A 23,192-nucleotide genomic window follows, 5' to 3' on the forward strand; every position below is an offset into this window, starting at 1 on the left:
CTCACCAATATACATTTTACTGCAATAGCTCTATAGTATATTCCACTCGACTTTGTATTTAGTGGGTATTTTTCTCCTGGTAAACATTGGCCGGTTTGAGCTGGTAAAATATGCATGGGGAAAATTGCAGTGTGTGGTAATGGTTTCTGCGGTTACAGAAATGTAATGGTCTACACATATTCATGGCCTTGCAATATATAGAAATTGATAAACAGGCATGCCTCCCAATTCTGATCCATGTTTGCCCTGAAGCTGCTTTGATCGGTCATTACATAATGCACGACAAACCATACCATGATAAATGTAATGGTTTTCTGGCATTCAAATCAATTAACAACAAAGAAAAGCACGTTATCTCCAGTTCACTTTCACATTGATCTTATGCTGACATAGAAGTTCAAAATAGATAGGGGTGTCAGTCCAAGAGTAAACAAGATATGATAGTCCTCAATCACACACAGTTACTGCTGTTGGCCCAGTTTATAAATGTTTTTCTTGGATAAATACATCCTCAAAAACTACAGCTCTTGTAACCACTTCACAGCTCATTGTTACATTTACTGTTAAAAAAGAACAGCTCAGTGTTTCAGCATTAACCTTTTTATATGCCAGAGGTAGCAGTTATCTCATTTCTTCCCACAGACCAATGGATTTTTCGCAGAATGTGGACTTTGAGAATGCAGATATTGGCCACTGCCCCACTCAGGAACAGGCCAGACCACCTCCAGATGAAGGAGAATATGGGGGAACCCCAACAAAGTCATCAGGCAAAATCCAACCCACACCTGTCCCCGGTGGAGCAGAAGAGATTACATCCACTCCTCCCAAATTCACCCCTCCACCACCTCCTTTGCCTCCTCCGTTTGTAAGTATAACTTGCGTTTTCTGAATTATAGGTTTTGAATTGTAGTATCTAAAATGTTAACTACTCCTTCAACAGAAGTGCAACCCTGACGTGCTGTAAAATGTATTATGCTCACGTTTACAAAACGTCCATACTTCTCCTGCAGTATTCATATGCTCTTCTTCCAAAGTATAGTAACGAGGCAGCCCTACACAACCTGGTTTCTCCTACCTGGCCTAAATTTAAATAAATAAATAAAATATAAATAAATGCAGGGCCTCCTGCCACCCATCCCCACCAATCTGTGGTCCAGTCAGGTTACCACGGAATTCCTTTATAACATAGCAACAGTGGTTAACAAGTTCTGTTAGTGACCATGCATTGGTTCCTACAGATAAACTAGTGATACTACATGACTCCTCAGATTTGAAAGGTGTATCCTTCCACCAATTGTGCTGGTTGTCAGTTGCGTTTGCAACACTTAAGATGTGCATCCTCAGGCACTGGTGTTCCCCCATCACTCAAACACACAGAGAGTGGTTGATTGAAATGTACAAAATGGTCTCTTATACGCAAATTATATAAATAGACCAGGAGATCAGATGGATATTTTTCCTACATTTGGACTCTCAGAAGTAGGGAGCGAGTGATTGGCTGTGATGGAAAACGGGGGAGATATAAGGTAGAATACAAAAAATAAAAATAATCCCTTAATTGTTTCTAACACTGTTTGGGCTTCTGATATTACAGTCCTTCCTATATGAACTGCTATCGACCCTTGGTAGGGGTCTTCAGCACCCAAGGTCTGAAACACAGGTAAACCAGAGCTGATCGTGAGGCAATAGCTACATTTATGTGTTTCTGTTTCTTTAGCATGATATATTCCAGGGTTCTTAGAGATACTGAGTGAAAAGATGAGGATTTGTGGAACCCGGTTTATTGACCTCTCCCGTTTTAGCTACAAAACCATTTACCCGCTGTATTGGGAGGTGGGAAATAGCTAGGTATACAATAGTGGTCATATTTCAAGCTCTGCTTGTCTTTATTCATATTCATATTATTAATAATGTTATATCCGAAGTCTTACATTTATATGTAATCAGCCTAGGTCCTCCTAGCTGCTCAGCCAGAGTGAGAGATGGTAACGAAATGTTGGTGTGACTGTGATGAATGGAATGCCTGGGTGCCTGTGTGGATGAGTGGTGACAGTTGGAGATGGGCTGAGCTGCTAGGCAGGCTGCTCCTGGTGGGGCTGGTACATGGCTAGTACCTGACTAGAGCTGGTTGAACTATGATTGATACTACCCTGAACTGGAACCAATAAAGTAGACATGAAATAAACAACATGGTTTCCAGTGTCTCTATGTGCAAGGTACAACAAATATGATTATGTTTATTATTATTTATATTTTCTCTAGTACTTTCAATGTTCCTGAAACACATGCTTTTATTTTTATGTGTATCTTCAATTAAAAAAATTATTACAACTTTACAATGGAAGGATCTGGGAGGTGTCAAGAAATGCTTAATATACTGGAAGAGCATAGATTTAGGGCAGCAAACCAATGCATAATATTTCATTATGAGAACTCTGTAATTATATTAGCTGCTGGTCTCAAACTTTATGAAGTGTATGGAGTGCACGAAAAAGATATGGAACATGCACAAAGAATGTGGTGATGCTATGAGGCATGAATATCCTTTAGGATATAGAAATCTAGATGATTGTGTCCAGTTCTGAAAGCCATTCTCTGAAAAGAGAGTAACAATACAATCTAAAATACAGCTCTTGAATCGTACTGATTGAAAGGAACATTGTATAGATTGAAAGGCACATATTTAAAAGGAATATAGCTTGTTACATTGCATGCGTTTACAGCGCATGCGATTACAATGCGGTCGTTACAACGACAGCACTGTTGCATCGGAGTACCATTACAACGTAAGTCGTTACAACGACATGGTCTAGGGGGTGCGCAGGACTTAGGAATAGTATAATTTACTATTTCAACTGCTGTGTGTGCAAAGGTAGGGAAGGTGTTCGAATAGTAAATTATACCATTCGTTAGTTTAGAGCGCCCCCTAGAGCAAGACTTGCGCTGTAATGGTACTGCGATTTAACTCTTGGTCGTTGTAACAACCGTGTTGTAATCGCATGCTTTGTAACGCATGCAATGTGATGGCTGTTTCCCATTTAAAAGAGTATTCGTATGTAGGTCTGGTTTAAAGGTGGATTTTAGTGAGTCATGCAAGTAACAGAAGCAAATATTTTATTCACAGATAGGATAATGGTTACCATGCCACAGAAATCAAGTATTGCAGAAGATTCATTTGTGCAATTAACCCACAGCAGAAGTTTTCAAACTGGGAAGCAAGGTCTCCTGCTGGGGCACAGTGGTATTTCCAAGAGGCTAGGGTTCCACAATAAAAATGCAAGGTCTGGCCAATTTTTCACAATTTCTGTGAACAAGGATACCTGCCTACAGGAAATAACCTAAGCCAAACCTTAACTTCACAATGACAGTGCTGGAAATGGCCCTTTAGGCACACGTTTTTCCCTTCTCTCCTCCTTTTTGCTGAATTCATTTTTGTTGGCCATGGGACTCTGGGCACTTTACCACTGCTAACCAGTTCTAAATTGAAGATCACAACTTATAGTCGAATTTTAAATTGTAATTCTGAAAATGCTACTTTTAGAAAGCTGCAAAAACAATTGATTGTACTCTCTTCTTAAAATAAGGCAACATTGTCTTACCCACAATTAGAATAATTAATTTACTCATACGTCCCAAGTAATGTGCACTACATGTGCCCAGGGCCTGTAAATTAAATGACACTAGTAGGCCTGTAGCATTGATTGTGTCACCCACTTAATTAGCCCTTTAAGACGCTCACGCCCCACATATTACAGGTGCTATCTGGTTTCTTCATACCGCCCAAAAAGCAATACGCAGATTTGTGGCAAAAGCCCTGATGCTAGCAAAATGGGAATTTACAATATGCTGGGATGGCAAGCACCCACCTACATTGAAGTGATGGATTGCCAGCTTAATATTTTGCAGCACCAACAGTGATATATATTCTCAATTTCAAAAGATTACCTCACGCCCACGTGACATCTGGCCACGACTCCAAACATATCTTCTCGAAACACAAAATTACTCAGATCACACCCCAGACTCGGTGGTATAACAAGATACGCACACAGAGCCCACGCCCTATTAATAATCCCCATTGTATGACTCAGGCCCATGCTTGCTCAAGCAATGTGTACACAATTAGCATAATTTATGAAATGGACACAATGTTATTACTGTTAGTAGATTAAGAATTGTAATCAATGCTATCAGAAATGTAACATGGTATGGAACTTAAGCCTGTCATCATCCCATGGGTTGTTAACTGTATGAAAAAAGGAAAATAAAGTAAAAAATATATATATAGCCCTTTAAATATGTCTCAGACCTGCCATTGCAGAGCAAGCATGTGGAGTTTTAAACAGCTATGTCAACCTGGCAGTTAACGGTCTTGCCAGGCCCAAACCTTCCTTTTTAATCATATAAGTCACCCCTAAGGGAGGTTCTGGACAGCTGATTGGCAGGGTGCACTCTATAAAAAGTAGGACTTAAACGTTTACATTTTACATGACCTGGTAGTAAAAAACAAATTTTTCACTACTGCAAGGCCTCTCCCTCCCATAGGATTACACTGGGATTACCTTATTAAATTTTATAAGTGTCATTTGCAACAGGGAAGAGATTGGAGCCCCAAGTTTGGTGTCCATGGAATTGCAATTGAAGATCACAACTTATAGTCGGATTTTAAATTGTAATTCTGAAAATGCCACTTTTAGAAAGCTACAAAAACAACAATTGATGGACAGAATGCAGAACAATGTCATACATTCACCCCAGTACAGAGATCTGGGCCTAAATCCATTGTTATTTGCTCACCATGCCATTCCAGTTTGAACCCAGCCATATGCAAATCACTCATGACCCTGCGCCCAATGGGAACAGTCCAGCTTGAACTGCCAGGGCAGGTCCTCCCTGGACTTGAAACCAGCATCCTAGGACCGGTTTTGGGGTTCCACCCCTCATCAGCCAGGATAGCTTGACTCCAGTGGCATGGAGAGCACAGGAGCCACGTCTGGGCCTACCCGTCCCACTCAGTGTGAGAAATGCAAAAAGAACAATTGATGAACAGAATGCAGTACAATATCATACATTTTCTTGTGTTTACTTTTAGAAAGCGGACATTTTCTTTCATTAGCCATTTGGTGCCTTCTGCCTGTTTCTGAATACATGTCTGGGGTGGGTGATAGCTGGGGTTTGGGCATTCCCTCTAGCCAGTTACACAAAAAGGGAGCTTAGGTCGGGCTGATGGACCATCCTGTGCAGGATGGGAGGGAGAAGCTGACACACCGAAATAGTATGTGTCCTGTCCCCTCACAAAGGGCTGCATTCCCCCCTCCGCAGTGTGTCTGGAGTCAGACTTTGTGCACTGCAAAGGCATCTCTTTAAAGTCTCAACCATTTAAAAGGCACAACTGGGTATAAGTACTAGACCTCTGACACCACCACTTCAGTACACCTGTGTGATACTCTGCCAGGAAAAAGGACTGCACTCTGGTGGACTGCTACTCTGCCTTTCTCCTGCTTTGCTGTACTGACCAGCTGCCTACTGCACTTCTTGCCTGGGAGTGAGAAGGACTTTGAACTCACCCTGCTACAGCACCTGGACCTGCCATATGGAGTCCTGCCCTGCCAAGTGGTGCCAATCCAGATCAGGTCCATTGGAAGTGGGTATAAAGTGCTGCTCCAGCAGAAATCCATGCATCGATGCCATTGCGCATCGCCACTGCAGCGAGGATCGAGGACATCTCATCACCAACTGCGTGGTGCATCCCCTCTACTCCGAACGCATCTTTGACTTTCCAAAGCTCGGAGTCGACGCATTAATCCTCCTGCGGTTCGATGGTGACACATCGGCTCTTTGCTTCTTGCATCCTGGCTCCGATGATGACGCATCGCTTCTTTGCTTCACGCATCTCGGATCCTTTGATGACGCAACTAATTTACTTTGCAGTGGGCCAAGGCTGGTCCCTATATCCAAGCCATTCTCCATTGTGGTCAGCCTGAACTTTTGGATTTGACACAGTCTAGCTTGGCCAGATATCCCTGTTTGGTGCTTTTTGCTTTTAAGCACCACATTTCAGTTTATACTTTAAAAATTCATAACTTCGGTCCTACTTATTAGATTTTTGTAATTTTGGCCTAGTAATGTTCATTTAATTGAGCTTTATTTTTCTAACCAGGTGTGCTATTATTTTGTGTGGTGTTTTACCTGTTTTACTGTATGAAGTATTGCACAAACATTTATACATTGCTTCTTAAGTTAAGCCTGACTGCTCTATGCCAAGCTACCAGAGAGTGAGCAAAGGTTAATTTAGGGTGTGTGTCTGAATTACCCTGACTAGGATTGTGCTTCCTGCTTGGGTAGGGTGCATAGCTCTGCCAATCAGAAATTCCATTTCTAACCAAAGACGATACCCATATCACTGTCTTTGCGTGGATTATAATTGATGCTCAGTGATGAGAGAGGTGAGTAATGTTGAGAAAAAGGGGCAGTTATGGGAGATTTGGGTAATGGTGTGGGCAGTAGCAAAAGTGGTGGCTATGACTCCAGATGAGGCTGTGACAGGCATGTATAAGAGACACCGACAGGAAAGCATAGCAATGTGGTAAATATTTTAGTAATTTACCTTGATCGGAATTTCTTGACAATATCAATACGTTCAAGTATGAAGAGCAGAGTCCGTGGTGGTTCGAATTCAGGGTCTTTATTCAGTAACTCGAGTTAAGGGAGAGCTCCGTCACCTGAGGAGGATCGGAAGAATCTCTAACTTTATTCTCAGAACATACAGTATATATAACAGAAAAAGAGGAAGGAGCTTCCCTTCAATGCATGCCCGGATCGTATGTTGAAATAGAACAGAAGTCATGTAGGCCCGGATCATATGTGGCAATAAAACAGAAGTCATGACCATAAAAGGAGACAACGTCGTGAAAAGGGGGCACATGGTAGAAGAAATAAGACTGAGTCATGGTTCAGAATGAGGAAGCACAAGAGAGGCAAAGGTGTGAAGAAATAACGCTAGGCTGGTTCCTTAGATAAGAGAGAGAGAGTCGTGACAGGATGTCTGTTTGTCGTGTTTCAGCATTCGGGAGCTCTTCTTCTCGGAATTGGTTGTCGTGGTTTAACAGAACGGGGGCTATTTCTCGGAATAGGTCTGATTATAGGGAAATGGTTACAGATGAGGGGTCTTGTTCTCGGCGTTGGCTTGACCACAGAAATGTACGGTTTAACTGAGGAAACTAGATCTCGGAATCGCCCTGAACATAAAGGTGTAATTTTGACCTTTTTGGGGAAGGAGAGTGCGTGTGCAACTTCGTGAGGCGCATGATCAGCGCGTGATTGGTTCGTGCTCGTGTTCTCGTGTGTTCGTGTTTTAGCAAGATGGGCTCGGGGACGTGACTGAAGAGGGTGTATGATGGGACATAACTGTATGATAAATAATCATTTTCCACAGCAATAATAAGAAGAGGGGACTTTAACAGAGAGAAAAGCGGAAATATGTGGTCCCTTGCTCCACATCGCGGTACAATTCTTACTGTGCAAACATTTTAATAAACTGCCTCCCCCTCCCCTGCATTTTATCACCTCCTTCCTTCAGAATAGAGTTTGGGGGTGATGCAGAAACATTTTACCTAGGGCAGGCTTGACAATCCTGGACTCGAGCAGGGATAGGGGATTAGAAATAACGCAAATAAATTACTCTTTAACTTTGACAACTATCTACTCGCTGAAGACAGGCTAAAATCTATATCTATACTTTTATTTCAACCACCTAAATCTCCAATTCTTATTTATAGCAAAACCAAGTCACTTGCTTGCTCTTTGTTGTCAGATGCAATGAAATTGCATCCTTTCAACACTCTCAATAACCTGTCACTGAGCTAAGTTAAATTTAGCTCAGCCTATTTAAAAAGGTATCAGAGAGGAACTAGCCTTACAATAAAATGGATCACAATGTCCAATAAGGAAAATACAGTAGTCAGGCTTTAAAATGGAAAGGGGTGAGCAGCATTGACCATTCTATGTTGCTGTCACTCCCTTCCTCTCACTTTGAAGAAGCATTAACAGGAACCCAGCTGTGGTTCTAAAGAGGCCCCAGAGCTGGATGCTGCATGCCAGGCTCCAAGCAGTGCTCCAGTAAACCGCTGCCCAAAGGCTGACAGCAGCTAACACCACCAGAAGAAGGGCTCCTTCAGCTGAAGTGCAGGATCACCACACTGCATCATGTCAGAGAATCAAAAGGTGGGTTGCTACTCACCTGCTTTGGAACTTCCTCAAAGCCCCAGATCTATTCAGAGATACACACATAGAACCTGAAACCTGCCGCCAGCAGCAGGACCCTAAATCTGTAACTGCGGATGAGTATCTAGATAGCGTACTGTGATGGGGGCAGCAAAGGTCCTGTGAGAAGACAAGGTGGAGGATATGACCAGCCACATTGTGTCTTTTCATGGGCACAATCTTGCTACCACTTCTGCCATCTCTCCTCAAAATGTTCTCTGTGCCTCTTCAGTACTAATTGTTTTGAGGTCATGATCTGTGGTTGCTTATTTCAGGCACCAAATGTAGACTGGGAAAGTGCGTCAGATTGCCAAAGAAAGTGGGCTCTACTTCTTTTAGGGCATTGCCCAAGAGATCTTTCACTTTGGCCCCAGAAGTCCTTAGGGCTTCCATGTCTAAGACAATTCATGTTAGGCAGGATGCAGCAAAATATGTTTCCCATGCAGGCCTCAATAGGACGTTGGCAGAGCAGCTGGCACCAGTGTTATGCTTTGAAAGCACACATGGATGAGGTCAACCCGTTTTCTGGTCCTGTACAAGCTGTGCTAATGGGCATGCTCTTTAACTGGCATAGACTGTTTGGAGAGATGGCACACTCCGCACTTTAAAGGTTTCAAGACAATGGGGGCACAGCACACTCCGCGTGGCTACTGATTTCTGCAAAACAGCTCCCTCATCAGTTCTGCAATTCTAGGGGACATTCCAGTGGGTTAGCCTATAGACAAGAGTAGCCTTTCCAGTAAGTGTTGCAGCAAACTGCTCAGCACTTTCAGGGCCTTCATCATGGCGCCAACAGACATTACACAGTGCAGCAGGGACACCAGTCCTCCAGTTCCTCATAACCCGCAGCTACAGCTACCTGCTTTAGTTGATCGTTAATGATTCACGTCCAACATGTGTGAGTCACAATACTTCCTCCAGGTTGGTGATTTATCACATCTGGCAGATCGATCTTACAGATCATTGAGTGGGACTATGCAGTGCCTCTCATTTCCTCCCCACCCTACCTTTCTCCATCACTAGAATGAATTTCAAAGGAGTATCCATCCTATTGAAGTAGGCACATCTTTTACTCTCCAATGGCGCCAGTAAAATGTACTGGACTCAAAAAGAAGCAAGGATTGTATTCACTGTACTTCTTAGTTCTGGAAAGGATGGAGCCTCAGACGTATACCAGTTCTTTCGCTTCTAAATGCCTTCCCGTGTAAGGACAAATTGAAAAATTTCCCTCTGGCTAAATTTATTTGACCTGGACCCGGGAGACTGCATAGTGTCCCTGGACATGCAGGAACCCTGGTCCATATACCAATCCTGCAGTCCCACAGTGGTTCTAGGGGGACCAGGAATACTTTTTTATTAGCCATGATGTTGGTGATCACTGCCCATCTTTGGACCCATGAAGTTCCTGCATTGCCATATCTCACAAACCAGTTCTGGACAGCAGTAGAACTTTAAACATCATTGGGTTTCTCCATAAACAAACCATCATCCCTGATCCCTCGTAGAGGCTTCCATTCATTGGGGTGATCTTGGGTACAGTGAGATTCAAGGTCTTTCCTCCACCACAATGAATCTGGGACATTCAGGTTTTGATCCTGAAGTTTCAGGTTTAGACTTGGATCTTGTGAGGATGTCTTGAGGCTTCTTGGTCTCTTGGCCTTATGCACTATTCTGGCAAGCAACACCAGGTGGCACATTCAGGCCCAGCAATGTAACCTGAAATCCCAGAGGCTGCCTCCCCAACTCCAGCTCAGTTTTGAGGGAGGTGGCGTAAGCTCTGCAGTAGTGGATGACCGATCCTAATTTGTCCTGTGGCAAATCACGCTCTTTTCCCTACAGTAGGCTGGTGCAGTTTCCTCATTGACAACACGTCTGCCATATGGTATTGCAACAAGGAGAGAGGAGTGGCGTCCTGGGTCCTGTGCCATTATGCTTTACTTCTCTGGAGGTGGCACATTACGAAGGCCTTCTGCAGCCAGACGTAGCACAGGACATATTCGACCAGTATAGAGAGCCATGGCTAGGGCTATTCAACACCAATGAGAACACTCAGTGTAAAGGTTTTGTAGCCTTGGATTTTCCACAAGAGCACTCATTAGAACATACATTCTGACTGAGATAGAACAAGGGATTCCTCTACACCTTCCCGCCATTACCTCTCCTTCTCCAAGTTCTAAATAAGATCAAGAACGACTGGGCCAAATTCATCCTATATGCCATGGACTCGGCCAACACAGTGTGGTACCTGGCACTCAGGAGTAAGAGCATCTGACCCCTAATCAAGCTACCCCTTGGGAAAGGGTCTTCGAGCCATACCTCTACAACCTACACCTCCATGCGTGTAAATTGAGAGGTAGCAATTGACGGCATTTGAGTTGCAACTGAAGTGCTAGATGTCATCCTTGCTGCCAGACGCACCTCCAGGAAATCTATCCATGCTGGGACAAACTTGTTGTCTGTGTAGTTCTCGAAGCACTACCCCAGAAAAGTTAAGCTGTCAGAAGTCATGTTATTTTTCCTTACTTTAGCTCAGCAATGATTTTCACTAAGCACTATAAAAAGTAGTTTGTTTCCCCTTTTAGTGTCCCTAAGTTTGCTTGACGAACCCTTATTGTTTAATTCACCAGTTGTGAAATGGTTCATTTAGGTTTGAGGCACCTTTTCCCCCCATAACTTTGTGAGGCCCAGTTCAACCTTAACATGGGCTTGACATTTCTTTCTTTCTGAACTCACAATATGGTTTACAATGCTTGGGTATTACAATTGACAATGATATACTTACCTTGCCAAGATTTTGAGGTACCACCAACCCTCTTGGTCCGTCGCTTCATGAGAATTTGACTGTCCACCCTAGGACCAAGGGCGATATAAGAATTGAGCCAGAGCACCACCTTGTTCTTTAGCTGGCAAAAATCTTCCTTGTTATTGGGTACAAGGCGCAGTACATTGGCTAACACCACGACGTAGAGGGTGGACTCAGGAGGGAGATGCACAGAGGCTGCACAGCGGGCCAGGGGTACAACATCAGACTAATCTTGCCTGTCAGCTAACGATGCAAGCCACCAACATTAGCACTCCGAGGTTGGCGGGAAGGGGATGTCATGGAGTTCAAGATAATGTCCCCCCTACAAATGTAGTTGGTGCTGAGATGGCAGCTGGCTCGAAGTTTGGCAGCTGGCTCGAAGTTTGGCTGCTGGACAGCAGAAGACCCCACCACATTTCCTACCCTAAGGCCACTACCACTAGAACTTAGAGTGGCAGTCGTGGTTGTGGTCAGGACTTGTGGTATGAGAGGCGCGGTCCCTTTGCAAGAAGTCTGTTAGTACGCAGAGTTCTTTTCAAAAGGATCAAGATGGTGTAAGATAGGGTCCAATTTGGTATATAGGACTGACAACAATGCAGCTTTGAGCATATCAGGCGAGATCATATCCAAATTAGATGTTACCGGGTGTGCTGTTGAGTTTGACTGAGGACCTGTTTTCTTTCTGCGTTTACATGGTCCTCCACCGAAGGGCATTTCCTCTTTGCGCCTCCTGCGCAATGCCGTTGCCAAGGGGCTGTCCTGATCCAGACCCGCAGGCTGGGACTAAAACTGTGGGAAGTGAGGTGTGCCGGGTGATAACTGTCGTGGAAAGAAGAACAATACCACCCACCCGAAGATGCCGACAGCTCGACCCGTTCTACCGCAGGAGACCGGCCTGTATGGTAGTTGGGGAGATCAGAGCAGGACAGTGAACAGGAGAGCAGGATAAACGTCAGCTGGCCAGTTTAATCTCCTTGTCCAGGACCCCTGCCGCACGCTGAAGAAAAGCATCCATGGTACTGCCCATGAAGGCTCTTTGCTTGTAGGTCCTGCCGCCACCCTGCGCTTACCCATGATTTGTAAGTTAGTGTGTCTGTTCATGTGAGGGCAGTGTTAAAGGTGTATAGATCGATGCTACGCCCGGCACACGTAAATATTGAGAAATCAAGCTATCAGGTGATAAAAAAAGGCAGTCCAGTCAATACAGGCCACAAGGGAAATACATGAGTCCGGGCTAACTTAACCTAATTGTATTAGGAGGCCAAATCGGTAACCAGTGACCAACTGAAAATCTAGCCAGATGGTTGGTACTTGTATGAGGGGTGATAACAAATTGCAGTGAGGAAGAAGTTAGCTCCCTACGTGGTCGTCTGCAACTTACATGAATAGAAGGGCTCAACTTTGGAGGGTAGACAGAGAATGATCCTGGTGAGGACTGAAGACTTACATCCATACAGTGATGATTTCAAGATGAAGCATAGATATTTAGTGGTGAAAATGGAGCAAAATGTAGGTTTAGGGCCATTTATGAATTGTTGCAGTTTAGTTAATCCATTAGTTTTCTTCTTATAGACAGGTAGCCATAACCTAGTAGGCCATTGGTATTTGGAGCAGCCCATCCACAGTCTAACCAACTATGCTTTAGACTGGCACGCTGGTGCCAACTGCTTTGAAAGGGGTTGTGATTGTGTGTGCACCAGGTGCTGTGCAATCCCAGCCTTGGTGCTGCACCTGTTGGAAATACTGACGATCCCCACTGTCTTTAATTGTCATTGAAATGATGCCCAGCTGTGCATTCATCTGCTGGGGAATTCCCACCAGTACCCTCTTCAGTATATTTTTCTCCAACTGTACCGACCTAAAACTGAGCTCCTTTAAAAGTATCTAATATGTCATATGTTTGAAAATTTGGATGCAGCCACCATGGGCCTTTTCTTTCAGGAAAAGCTTTTCTAAGGTTGGTTTGAATCTATCTATTAGTACCGTGGTTCTTAAACTGTGGTGCAGGGACCCCCGGAGGTCAACAAACCCTACTCGGGGAATGGGGGGGGGGGGGAGTGTTTGCGAATGCCTAGAAGATTAAGTAGTATTACCAGATTAATAAAGTGTTTGTGAATAAAAAAGCAAAAGGTAAACTTTAAACCTTGAAAACATTCTGTAAATTAGAAAGAGTTTGAAATTGGAGTCTAAAAATCCTCAGATTGATTTGTGAGAGCAGTGAGAATGCGTCAAACACAATATAATATGGATGATGAGCAGCCTGAAGCGAATCTACAAAAGCTCCAATTTTCCCATTAATATAAAAAAAATGCTTTTTTATAGATTTGTTTGTGAATACAATACAATATCTCATAATTTGTGTATGTGTTTGATAAATGCATGTTTCTGTAATTTTGTGTATTGTTTTGCAGTTCAAATCATGGAAATTGCTTAGGTCAGGTCCCCTGTTTCTAGTAACGAATCCCAATAATAATTAATTGAGGTCCTCTGGTTCCAGTTATGATTAAATGGGGGCTCCACAGAAGTCAAAAGGTTAAGAATCATTGATTTAGTGTGTATTATATGGCACGTCACCCACAATAGAGAGAACAGCAACATAAAATGGCCACGTGTTGGTGCATGGTGCAAACAAATACAACTTAACCCCTTCGCTGCGGCGCGAAACCCGCCATGGCGCGGGGGAGCTAGGGGGTGAGCGTGGCGCTTTAGTGCTAATGACGGCTCCATGCCGTCATGAGTGGCGTGTGCTCATGACGGCGTGGTTCCGTCATAACCCTGCCAGCACATTAATTCGCCCGCACAGGCGGGGAATTAGTGCCGCTTTGTTGGAGCGGCAGCGGCATGAGGGAACCACGCCGTCATGAGCACATGCCGCCCGTGACTCATGACGGCGTGGTACCGTCCAAACCACTCAAGGGGTTAAAGAGCAGTAAAAGTTGAAAACCACAAAGAAAAAACAATGATGTCCTTTGTCTCAGTGCCTTTGTAAAAGGGGTGAGTTTGAATGTGCCTTGCCTTCCTTCCTTAACTGCTACTTTGCCTCCTGTTATTTAAAACTTTCTAGGATTCTCACGCCACTGAGCTGAAGAGCGCCAACATAATGGCCGACCAAGCTGCCATGACGGTATCTTTCAGCGATTCCAGCATTTCTTAATTTTGTTTTCTTTAACAAGATGTTATTAATGGTGTTTATTTTCCAGTGATGCCGAGTTTTCTCTTTTTCTAATACATGACTTTTCCCCTGAGTGCGGTTCTGGATTCTTTCCTCCATTTTTAAATAAAAGAATGTGTGATATTGTCAGCTGTTAATTTATATATTTATTTCTGCTACGGTTCTTCAACACATTGAATTATAGCCCAAAACAGTGGTCCTATGGATTCAGTAACGCATCGGTTATTAATGGGAATAAAGGGCAATAACCATGAACTCCAGCAGAATCACAACAAGGGATTCGTGGTAGTCCTGAAAAACACAGGCCTTTTAGTGTTTAGTGCAAAAATCTAAAACATATTGTGGATATTCCAGCATTTTGGCATTTAAAATAATTTCAAATTGCAAGCAAAAGCTTGTAAGAAAGTTCTCAAAAAATAGCCCCCATATGCCATAAAGGCCTGGCAAACACCTGAGACAATTATTCAAAACGTTTCATGTGTCAGAGTCCTAACTGACATTGACTACCACTCTATCAACACGGCACAGCTTGGTAAAAAAATGCAGGCTCGGAGACTAGTCTCTGAAAACTTAAAAACGGTCCCTCAAGCGCAATTTAACCTAAGTACGCACAAAAGGCCTTCTTGAAGAACTATTTAAAGATGTATTAACTCATCAGTCTTGAACCCAAACATTCATGAGTGGAATGTTACGGTTACATTGTTTACCAGTTTCTCTAGTCAACTAATTGGAAGCGGGAAAATTGCTGCAAACAAATAAAGTATGAAAAAGCGTGAACATATAACACGCAGCTGAGGGGGTATGAGAGCCCTGTTTGCCAAAGATGTGCCTTTTTTGGCATATAATATGAAAGAACATAAACACATTCGGCAAACATGGCTCTGTTAGATGACTATTATCACACATTCTTCATGTGACTGTTGTATGCTCATGAATAACATTATTCTAGCCTGTTGTTTGAATGGGTGTGACGTTTCACAAATGTTCAAAGGTTGTCCAAGAGCATGCTTTTCTCTACTGTTTCTAGGATTTCATGTATACACTCATTTGATGTTTGGAAAAAAAAGTCAGCAAGTTTTACAAAGATCTAATTTATCGACAGTTAGGAGGCAGGTACTTGGCTGTTTGGCACTGCTGAATACTACGGGGCAGATTTATGTTAACTGGCGCATCCCCAGGGATGCGTCAGTTAATGTGCGCCACAGTGCGCCACAGCTCCGCCACCCATGGTGCGCCGCATTTATAATGTGGCGCACCATGGGGCAAAAACGGTACAGATGTGTGACGCATCTGTGCCATAAAGGTGGCGCATTGCTGGAGTTGCGTCGCAAGCGCGACGCAGCTCTAGCAAGGCTCGGGGGTGCCCATCTTCACAATGCTGCGTCAAGACCTACGCCTGCTTCAAGCAGGCGCAGGGTTTTGACGCAGCATTGGCCTGAAAGTGACTGAGTGAAATCTTATAGATTTCACTCAGCCACTTTCAGGAGGCGTTCCTGCGCAGGAACGCCCCCCCCCCCCTGCGCAGGAACGCCTCCTTATGGCGCAGGGCTTTACAACGTGACGCATCTCCTAGATGCGTCACTGTTGTAAATGGGGTGCATTGTTTGCGCCGCCGTTGCGTCAAATAAAGGGACGCAATTGCGGCGCAACGAGGCGCAAGGGCCTCATAAATTTGCCCCTACTTGTATATTACTCGTAGGAGAAGTGCAAGTCGTGTTCCTTTTGCATTTTGCTCACAATCCACGGTATGAAGACAAGAGGCAGGCCTTTCCGGTCACATAAGCACGTTTCTGGTCACTCAGTGGTTTATTCTCATCTTGGTTAAATTTCAGGAAGACAAGTGAAGCAACAATTTCCGGAAGAGGTGTGTGCACATATTCACTGCGAGCGGGAACTGTCAGTAACCCATTTACAAATCTTAGCACACCAACTGTGGTTCATCGTTGGAGGATTTCAGATATTTGCATGCAAGGCAATTCTTTTGTGGTTGTTTGTTTATTTTTTCAAATATGCACATTGCATAATCTTCTTTATTTGCAAGGTACTTCGGTTGGAAATCTCATTTGGTTAGTCTCTTAACGAAAAGGGGGAAACATGGTTTCATGGAAACTACAAAATAGGCAAGAAATAGTAATCTATCACTATCATGTGACCGAGACCACGACGGCTGTGGTTGAAGCGTGTCTGTTTATCTGCCTGAATAAACAACTTGATTAACACAACTGGTGTGGCTCGTGGAAAAAACAAATAAAACAAATTTCGTTGCGCGCGCTGGATCGTATTTGGCGTGTACTTACCTCTGTAGGGTCGTATTCCGTAGTTTACTACCCCCCACCGGATGTATGACGGTACAACGCGTATCGTTTCAACGCATGCCTTTACAACGCTTCTTTAACAACGCAAGTCGTTACAACGACTTTCGCTGTTGGGCGCGGATAGTGAATAGTATAATTTACTATTCTAATAATCGTTAACAAAAGAGGGATGGAGAGGGAATAGTGGATTCTGTCTCCCCTAGCAACTATCATAAACAAAATGGAATCCACTGGGTGGACGGCGGTTGTTACCACAATGGTGGGGAGCAACCAGTGTTGTTAAAATACCCCTCACACACCAACAGGCCCCTTGGTGTCATGCTTCATCATCGGGGTCTTCGCAAACCTCTACGGAATGCGGCGTGCTACGACTTCACGACTACGCAGGAGCACTTTATGAGTGAACTATGTGTTTGGTGTGTGTGAGTACAAAAATGTGAGTGGTGGGGTGAAAGTGAAGAATTAAAAAATACCTGGCACGTGAGTACTGAAAAAAATGTTATTAAGTCTCCGGCTGGTATTGTTAAAAGGAGTGCTAGAGTGGTTGTGGTTTACTGATTAGGGTAACCCAACCAAGTTAGTGCGTCGACATGTTTCGGAGTTTTGGAACTCCTTCTTCAGGACGGGAATATGCACTACTTATCCCCACCTTACTCACATGTGTGTAGATTTTAAAGTGTGCTCTACAAAAATAAGATATGGTGAATAATGTACCTATCTATGTTGAATGTAAGGTCCGTTGCGCCCAATTGGCGATTCAGGATACCTGTAAACAGAAAAGTCATGTAAAACACGATGACACATAGAAGGGTAACAAGGAACAAAAGTGAAGGTCCAGGAACCCTAAAAATTACTAAACAGGATAATACATGTTCTCGTATTAATACTGTGTAAATACACAGAAGGGTAACAAGGAACAAAAGTGAAGGTCCAGGAACCCTAAAAAAACAGGAAAAAACGAACAACATATAGACTGAGACACATAAACATTCAAAGTATCAGATAGGTCTTAGAGGGTATGGTTTCTGACCCAGATGTGTAGCTTACTTATTAAGAGAGGTCCAATGGCCTCATGAGCCACAGCGTGTTGGGGGGTCCGTTCTACCCGGTATGGCAACCTGTGAGGTATTTAAGGGAATGGATCAAAAGGTTGTAATCCCTCGAAATTGAAAGATCACACACCAATTAGCATGTTCATACATCCATACACACTCACGGTTACACCCAGGACTGTCTGGCTTGCTCCCCCTTCACGCGGCTCCGACGAGTAAAATTGTGAGGTGAGGGGCGAGTTTATATAGTCTCAGAAGACTTCAATTAGCCCCTGATTGAAAGCGGAAAAAGCCCATAACTGGTCCGGACCCCTAGTTTGCATTCCGCATCTGCGCGCATCGGGTAGGGCGTTCCCGTGCGAATGCGCATGTGCGGAAGAGCAGTGTGAAAGAGGTGCGCATGCGCCCCAGCTCTACTTGTCAGTAACCACACTGACTTAGTGTCGCTTCGCGCATGCGCGAAACCGGTGACGGCCTGGATTCAGTGTCTGCCGCCTCGCGCATGCGCGGAGATGGTGATAGGTGATATAATTACCTATGTTCGAATAAGTTTGCCACAGAAACCCAGAAATTTCATGAGTTACAAGGAAAACGAGCTAGGAAGGCTTTGGTGAAAGTTAAAGGCGCCATGTATAAGCCGCCTGCACAAAAGGGATAGTAATAATCCAATAATATTTAACCCTGGGCATTCGGGGAGATGTTACAAATATTTAAAGCCCGGAGAAAGCCAGTTGAGAAGTAAAAATTAATAAAAGTGGCAAACTTATTCGAACATAGGTAATTATATCACCTATCACCATCTCCGCGCATGCGCGAGGCGGCAGACACTGAATCCAGGCCGTCACCGGTTTCGCGCATGCGCGAAGCGACACTAAGTCAGTGTGGTTACTGACAAGTAGAGCTGGGGCGCATGCGCACCTCTTTCACACTGCTCTTCCGCACATGCGCATTCGCACGGGAACGCCCTACCCGATGCGCGCAGATGCGGAATGCAAACTAGGGGTCCGGACCAGTTATGGGCTTTTTCCGCTTTCAATCAGGGGCTAATTGAAGTCTTCTGAGACTATATAAACTCGCCCCTCACCTCACAATTTTACTTGTCGGAGCCGCGTGAAGGGGGAGCAAGCCAGACAGTCCTGGGTGTAACCGTGAGTGTGTATGGATGTATGAACATGCTAATTGGTGTGTGATCTTTCAATTTCGAGGGATTACAACCTTTTGATCCATTCCCTTAAATACCTCACAGGTTGCCATACCGGGTAGAACGGACCCCCCAACACGCTGTGGCTCATGAGGCCATTGGACCTCTCTTAATAAGTAAGCTACACATCTGGGTCAGAAACCATACCCTCTAAGACCTATCTGATACTTTGAATGTTTATGTGTCTCAGTCTATATGTTGTTCGTTTTTTCCTGTTTTTTTAGGGTTCCTGGACCTTCACTTTTGTTCCTTGTTACCCTTCTGTGTATTTACACAGTATTAATACGAGAACATGTATTATCCTGTTTAGTAATTTTTAGGGTTCCTGGACCTTCACTTTTGTTCCTTGTTACCCTTCTATGTGTCATTGTGTTTTACATGACTTTTCTGTTTACAGGTATCCTGAATCGCCAATTGGGCGCAACGGACCTTACATTCAACATAGATAGGTACATTATTCACCATATCTTATTTTTGTAGAGCACACTTTAAAATCTACACACATGTGAGTAAGGTGGGGATAAGTAGTGCATATTCCCGTCCTGAAGAAGGAGTTCCAAAACTCCGAAACATGTCGACGCACTAACTTGGTTGGGTTACCCTAATCAGTAAACCACAACCACTCTAGCACTCCTTTTAACAATACCAGCCGGAGACTTAATAAAATTTTTTTCAGTACTCACGTGACAGGTATTTTTTAATTCTTCACTTTCACCCCACCACTCACATTTTTGTACTCACACACACCAAACACATAGTTCACTCATAAAGTGCTCCTGCGTAGTCGTGAAGTCGTAGCACGCCGCATTCCGTAGAGGTTTGCGAAGACCCCGATGATGAAGCATGACACCAAGGGGCCTGTTGGTGTGTGAGGGGTATTTTAACAACACTGGTTGCTCCCCACCATTGTGGTAACAACCGCCGTCCACCCAGTGGATTCCATTTTGTTTATGATAATTTACTATTCTAACACCAGTCCCCGTGGATAGTAGGGAAGGTGTTGGAATAGTAAATATACTATTCTTTATCCTTTAGCGCTCTCCAGCGCAAGTCGTGGTTACGACTTGCGTTGAAAAGGACGCGTCATAAAAGCACTGCGGGGTAACATCCGTGTTGAAAAGGATGTCCCCCCCCACCCTGCCCCTCCCCCGCCCTGCGTCACTGCCCAGCAGCACGCCCTATATGGGCGCTACTGGTTTAAACATGGATAAAAAGCAAAGTGCATACATCATTAGAAACCGTAATGGTTGCTTATGTCACCTCCTGTATGGAAAATAGTTCTTCAGTCAAGAAGCATAGAATGGGTTGTCGCTACCTCACAAAGTATTGATCCAAGCTCCCCCATAAAGTGCAAAAAAATGTAAGTGCAAGTGCAAGAAAGGTGCAAATTAGCTAAACGTGTGCAAAATATACAATTCATAAAATTATGGCACATATATTGGCAACTGTTTGAATCTTTAAATACTAAAGTGCAAGTGCACGATAAACACATCGGTTAAATGCAAAGAGGCAATAATTTGACTTAATTTTCTTGGTTAACATTGGCTGAGACAGCATGGTAAACCTCCACCCGAAACACACAACAACGTTAGAGTGGAAGCTCGGAATAAATACTCACAATAAAAAATGATCAGAGTTAAAGCCAGGGTCAAAAACTGAGAAATGCTGTATGAATATAAAAATCAGTAAAATCTACAGTACATAGAAAATTGAAAACAGAGTTGGACTGAAATGGCTTCCTAGAACAATGGAGAGAGGCTGCCCGAGTGGAACTAAGCTGTAATGACTATCATTGCTAATTCACAAAAAATTGTGGAGGTCTTGCCCCAAATTATGACCGTTTGGCAACTCCTTCTCCCTGTTGCCATCACGTAAGGACTTCGGTACAGAACCAATCACATAATATTTCAGGTCATTTAAGTTGTTGTTACGAACATGTTTTAGGTGCCTAGTGACTGGGTAGTTCGGATCTGAATTAACCGCAGCACGAATTTGTTGTAAGATGCGGTTAAACACCTGGGGGCAGATTTACAAGCCCCTTGCGCCACTTTTGCGTCACTTTTCCCTGTTAAAAGTGATTCAAAAGTGGCGCAATGGGCTTGTAAATCTGCCCCCTGGAGTTTAGCACTCCTACGTACTTAAGTTGGCAGATACATTCTAAAATGTACATTGCGGACTCAGTACCGCAAGTGAGATGACCCTGGATTTTAATGGGTCTATCATCAAATGCTGTTGTGTATTTGGTGGTGTTTTTACCGAATTTACACGCACCTTGTACATTTGAAAAAACCTAACCTAGGAGACAATCAGTTTTCAGACACAATTACCACCGGGCTGCTCTTGACAAGTGCATCCATCATTGAGGGTGCACGGCTGATGTGAGAGTGGGAAGTTTGGGCACGATTTGAGATATTGTTAGATAAGATAACACTATTGGCCAATGTTTAAAAGTAATCTTCCTGATTCCTCTCTCCCGGCAACCAAAGGCAGTTATTAGTCTGACCAGCTCTGGAATATCAGTCCCCTGGATGGAAGTGGTTGTACTCACATTGGTGCCAGCATTTTGGCCCTGGAGGCAATCCTCTCTATTGTGTTCATTGGCCTTGTTCAATGCCTGTAGAAGCTCAGACTGCTTGTAACCCCTGGCTAAGAATCTCTGTAGAGATTCCGCTTGACATTTTGCAAGATAGATGGATAGATATGTAGCAATTTTCCATTTACTTAATCTATGTTAGCACCCTACTCTGGCTCTGCCAATCAAAATACTTGGAATTCTGGCCTAACAACTAGAATGTGCATTCATTCTGGCCTCTGTGGCTGCAGCATGAAGCAGGTTAAAAACCTAGAGAACAAGCGCTGCATTTCAAGGAGGGAACATGGGTCTGTAGTAAAAGAAAACAAAATGGCCGCCCGGGACTGGTTTAAACCAACGAATGACAGATTATGAGACATTTGCAAAAGAACATCAAACCTGACATGCATCAAAAAAAGGTCCTGAATAGTAAAAAAAAAATGGCAAAAACAATGGCAAGGAGTATGTATGTGAAATGTGTCCCCTACCGAACAGATAGCATAACACAGTGAAGCTGTGCAGTTATCAGAGTGCAGGTTGAAGGCTGTAAGTATAACACAAACAATGCGTATGAAAATAACCCAATTATTCATATAAATAATTTAAGGTATACAGTAGTGATCTGGAATGCCTGATAATCTGTAACTAGAGATGGTTTCTGCACAATTTGCAAAATCATCATGTCCCTGTTCTGGACAGCCTCTTTTGCATACTGCTCTGAGCCTCCAATTGGGTAATAGTGATGGTGTAGTATATCTCCCCATACTTATTTCATACAAGACCTCAGTAGTACCAGATAATGGAGTGAATTTGGAGGGCTTGTCAGTGAGATTCGAGTGGGCAGGCCTATAGAGACTAGGGAACTCATGCCGCAAATCTTCCTTGACCGGTTGACTAACTGAACCTATTTATAGACTGCATATTTACTACCTAGAACCTTGGTGCTCTTAAACTAGTCAGTACTCCAGTACTACAGATTCCCTCCTTACTTAACAGAAGAGTGAGGTCTTTAGAGAGTTATAGAAAACCAAGGGTCTCCGGTTTGACAATTAGATCCAGGGACATTTTAAGGATTTTGGGGGCCCTTGGCCAAACATATTTAGGGGGCCCTATTCGGAACAGCTTTGAATTTATGATCCAGTTTCAGCTCTTTCAAGCCCTCTTTGGCCAGGTCACTGACCGTGCATAGTCACACTGGTCCATATTCTAAATGTGTTTACATCTAATATTCAGGGATACTGATGTGTTTTCTATATTGTAACACAGCAGCATTTCACTAATATTACTGCAAATACTCTCTGTGAGACAGTTCTCACATGTGAGGTCCTGTATTGATCTAAAAAATCATTTTTATGGATATTGCATGAAACCAAAAGACACATTTTCTTTGCAAAATGTGTGTAATTGACTCTCATGCATCACCCACGATAAAAATAAATGAAAGGAAAACGCTATATAAAGTAATCTGTTTGTGAATTTTTCAAGGTCATCAGGGCAAGAATCTCTTCAGATCAGAGCTGCCTCTATCAGGGGGCCCCCGAGAGGCTAGGGCCCTGGGCCAGAGCCCACTTTGACAATACCTTAAAACGCTTCTGATTAGATCCAGAGTTTGGGCCCCAACCCCCTAAATGAATGTCCCCCAGGACATACCTAGGAGGACCTGTGCACGTTTTATAAATCTGTTTTCATCTCACGCATACCCGAAGGCTTCGAGTCATGGCAGGGAAAGACAGCTGCCCTGAAGAAAGAAGGGCTGGGTGCAAAAGAATGCTAGGTTATTCGTTGCAGAATACCGTAAGATAATCTGTTATTGAA

General features: G+C 43.7%; 1 protein-coding gene across 7 annotated transcripts in view; it reads left to right on the forward strand.

Annotated features, from left to right (window-relative positions):
- LAMA2 (laminin subunit alpha 2) overlaps positions 1-23,192 on the forward strand; it is a 3,430,794-nt gene that overhangs the window by 3,290,717 nt on the left and 116,885 nt on the right. For 6 of the 7 annotated variants that reach the window (XM_078648920.1, XM_078648921.1, XM_078648915.1 and 3 more), the window contains 2 exons: positions 643-865; positions 14,130-14,189. In XM_078648920.1, the coding sequence (XP_078505046.1) occupies positions 643-865; positions 14,130-14,189 (283 nt within the window). The remainder of the gene's footprint in view (positions 1-642; positions 866-14,129; positions 14,190-23,192) is intronic. The other variant, XM_078648917.1, reaches the window with a different exon arrangement.

The sequence above is a fragment of the Lissotriton helveticus genome, chromosome 6 (genome assembly GCF_964261635.1).
Source record: "Lissotriton helveticus chromosome 6, aLisHel1.1, whole genome shotgun sequence".
NCBI classification, from domain to species: Eukaryota; Metazoa; Chordata; class Amphibia; order Caudata; family Salamandridae; genus Lissotriton; species Lissotriton helveticus.